Raw genomic sequence first — 2,503 nt, 5'->3', positions numbered from 1 at the left:
ATAATAAGCATTGTTGAGAAATCCTTTCTGATTTTGCTAACAGAGATGTACAGTGGCTAAACTTCATCAATGTCCACTGTTTCTTGTAGGTGAAGCCAACTCGTTCTCTTCTATTGATGATGCATCGACTTTTCTCAACTCAAGAGCAAAGAGCTAAACTGGTTCTGCAACCCAATTATTATCTCTAGTTGGTAGTAGCAGAGAGGATGACTTCTTCCCTGGCGGTCCGACGATCCTCGTCATCTACTTTATCCACCTATCAGTGGACTCACTATGTGTTCTTGAGCTTTAGAGGCGAAGAAACCATCAGAAATTTTATTGCCAATCTATAATGGCATAAGCCATTTTTCAAGAACTCTAGAGGGGAAGATTGTTAATTTGTGTTCAAGAACAGGTTGAACAATAGTGGGATAAGCCATTTTTCTTCAAAGACCGTAAGTGTGTTCTTGTGAAGTAATATTATTTAAATTTGTCCATTCTCTATGTTAATTCACAAAGTATAAATCAATTTTATAAGGTTAATTTTGGTATTTTCCCGCCCTAAGTGAAGTATTGTCATCTCTCCTACCGCAAAAAAGCTAATATGGTCTTTTCTATCAAAAAAGAGAAGCCAAAATTTGAAAAGTAGTTTACGGTATTTTTACGGAAATTAAATGAGCTTTTTGGATGTTTTCGATTTATTATTATTTTTCTTCACACCAAACTCCTATGAAAATATTTTCCAAAAACTTATCCTTGATGCAGAGATAGCCAAGCTTAGATATATATCCTTTCTTCTGAAATTTTTATTTAATTGTCTTTCTCTGTTTCTTTGTGCGTGTGTTCTGTTCTCCCTCTATTGAACTATCTAATATGTAATATTTGCCGGTTTATGACAGGATTTTAGAAATGACAAAGTTGATACTGCTTTTATTAACCATGAATGTATGTATACATGTCTATATGTGGGTGTATACATATACACATACACTAGCTACCTATGATTTCTGTACTACAACATATGCTCTTCAATCCAATTCCTAGCAATCCCTTGATTTATATACATGGTTCAAATTCGAACTCCAAATCCAGGATTGCATATAATTTTTTTTTTTTTTCATATTTTCTCTTAGTTTTATATTTTCTTTAATAAATATTTTTTTGAATGGGATAAGTGGACCCCTCTTTGGACCTAACCCACCTTCCTTTGGGCTATCCCTTTTTCTTAGTGTTTGAAGTCCAATGCTGGTTGGCCTGATTAATTGGGCCTCATTTTTAATTCCTGTGAGGTTTGACATAAATTATATGTGACATTGGGCCAAGATTGGTCTACTTGGAACTTTCTATCTTACTAAGTCGATCCATTCTAATTAAGGCCCACGAATTCACTTAAACTAATACACTTACGCCAAAGTTAAATAAGTAATTTGGGCTTTGACTTCAAAGGATAGTCCAGTCGGCTAGAAATTATACTTTATGAAGCGGAGTTCATTGGTTCGAATTTCCTTTTCCCTCACCCTCTTCTTTGGGCCTTGATTGTAGATGTTATTCAAGCGTTAGTTATCATCTTATATTAATCTATAAATAACAATATTGTCATAAAAATTATAATTAGTCCCTCAAACTTCTACCAAATTTACAATGTCCTTCAAACTTTAATAATTTGCAATGTACCCTATGAATCGAGCCCTTTCATTCGATTATGTTTCTTTATTATGAGAATTAGAAATATGAGAAGATAAAAATAAATGAAGGAAAAACGATTAAAGTAATTACAAAAGATGCATTAGGCTGGTTGAGAGCAATTATTGGAGGTCAAGGAAGACAACAATTTATCTTGAGATGGAAATTTGAGTTCATTAATTACAAATGTTATGTTTGGTATGCGGAATGACTATTTCATTAAATAAATAAAAAATGAATAACTTTTATTTGGAATGGAAGAAAATGTAATATAATAGTCTTGATGTTAGAGTATATAATAAGGATCTAACACTAGGACTAGTCATTCCCACGGCCCATGAGAGAATGACTATTTTAAAGCTATTTCATTCCTAAAACGTAGTTTAGGAAGTTCGAATGCAACTTCCCCTTGAAATGTTTGATCTGTCAAAGTTATTAGTGTGGTGAATGGATCAGTCTTGCTATTCACAAGGTCTTGTGTCAATGGAAGCAGTAGATAACAAAGTGTTAGTAAAGAGCAAATATCTGTTATGTTATTTGATTTTATGAAAATTTGTAATTAGGTGCTTAGGCTTATGGTGTATGGAAGGATGGTGAAGTATAAAAAACTTTGGTGATAATAACATTCAATTGGACTTGTTAATGAACAATGGAATTTTTTTTTTTTTTTTTTTTTTTTGAGTAAATAGGATTTCATTAATCAGAAAACTTGCGAGTCAAGAACACGTGGTTCTATACAAGAAGGGAAATCTGAAGTCCAAAGCTGTTCTGAGACTAGAGTTAAAGCATATTTTGCTAGATAATGAGCCTCCACGTTGACCTGTTGGGGAACATGGGTCAT

The 2,503-nt window shown here is 33.1% G+C and overlaps 1 protein-coding gene across 1 annotated transcript in view; it reads left to right on the top strand.

Annotated features, from left to right (window-relative positions):
- Positions 1 to 188, top strand: part of LOC132185408 (TMV resistance protein N-like) — a 2,093-nt gene extending 1,905 nt beyond the window's left edge. Inside the window, exon 3 of the mRNA XM_059599186.1 lies at positions 90 to 188. Coding sequence (XP_059455169.1) covers positions 90 to 188 — 99 coding nt within the window. The remainder of the gene's footprint in view (positions 1 to 89) is intronic.
- Positions 189 to 2,503: the final 2,315 nt, after the last annotated feature.

The sequence above is a fragment of the Corylus avellana genome, chromosome ca6 (genome assembly GCF_901000735.1).
Source record: "Corylus avellana chromosome ca6, CavTom2PMs-1.0".
NCBI lineage: Eukaryota > Viridiplantae > Streptophyta > Magnoliopsida > Fagales > Betulaceae > Corylus > Corylus avellana.
This window is presented reverse-complemented; position numbering and strand designations above follow the sequence as displayed.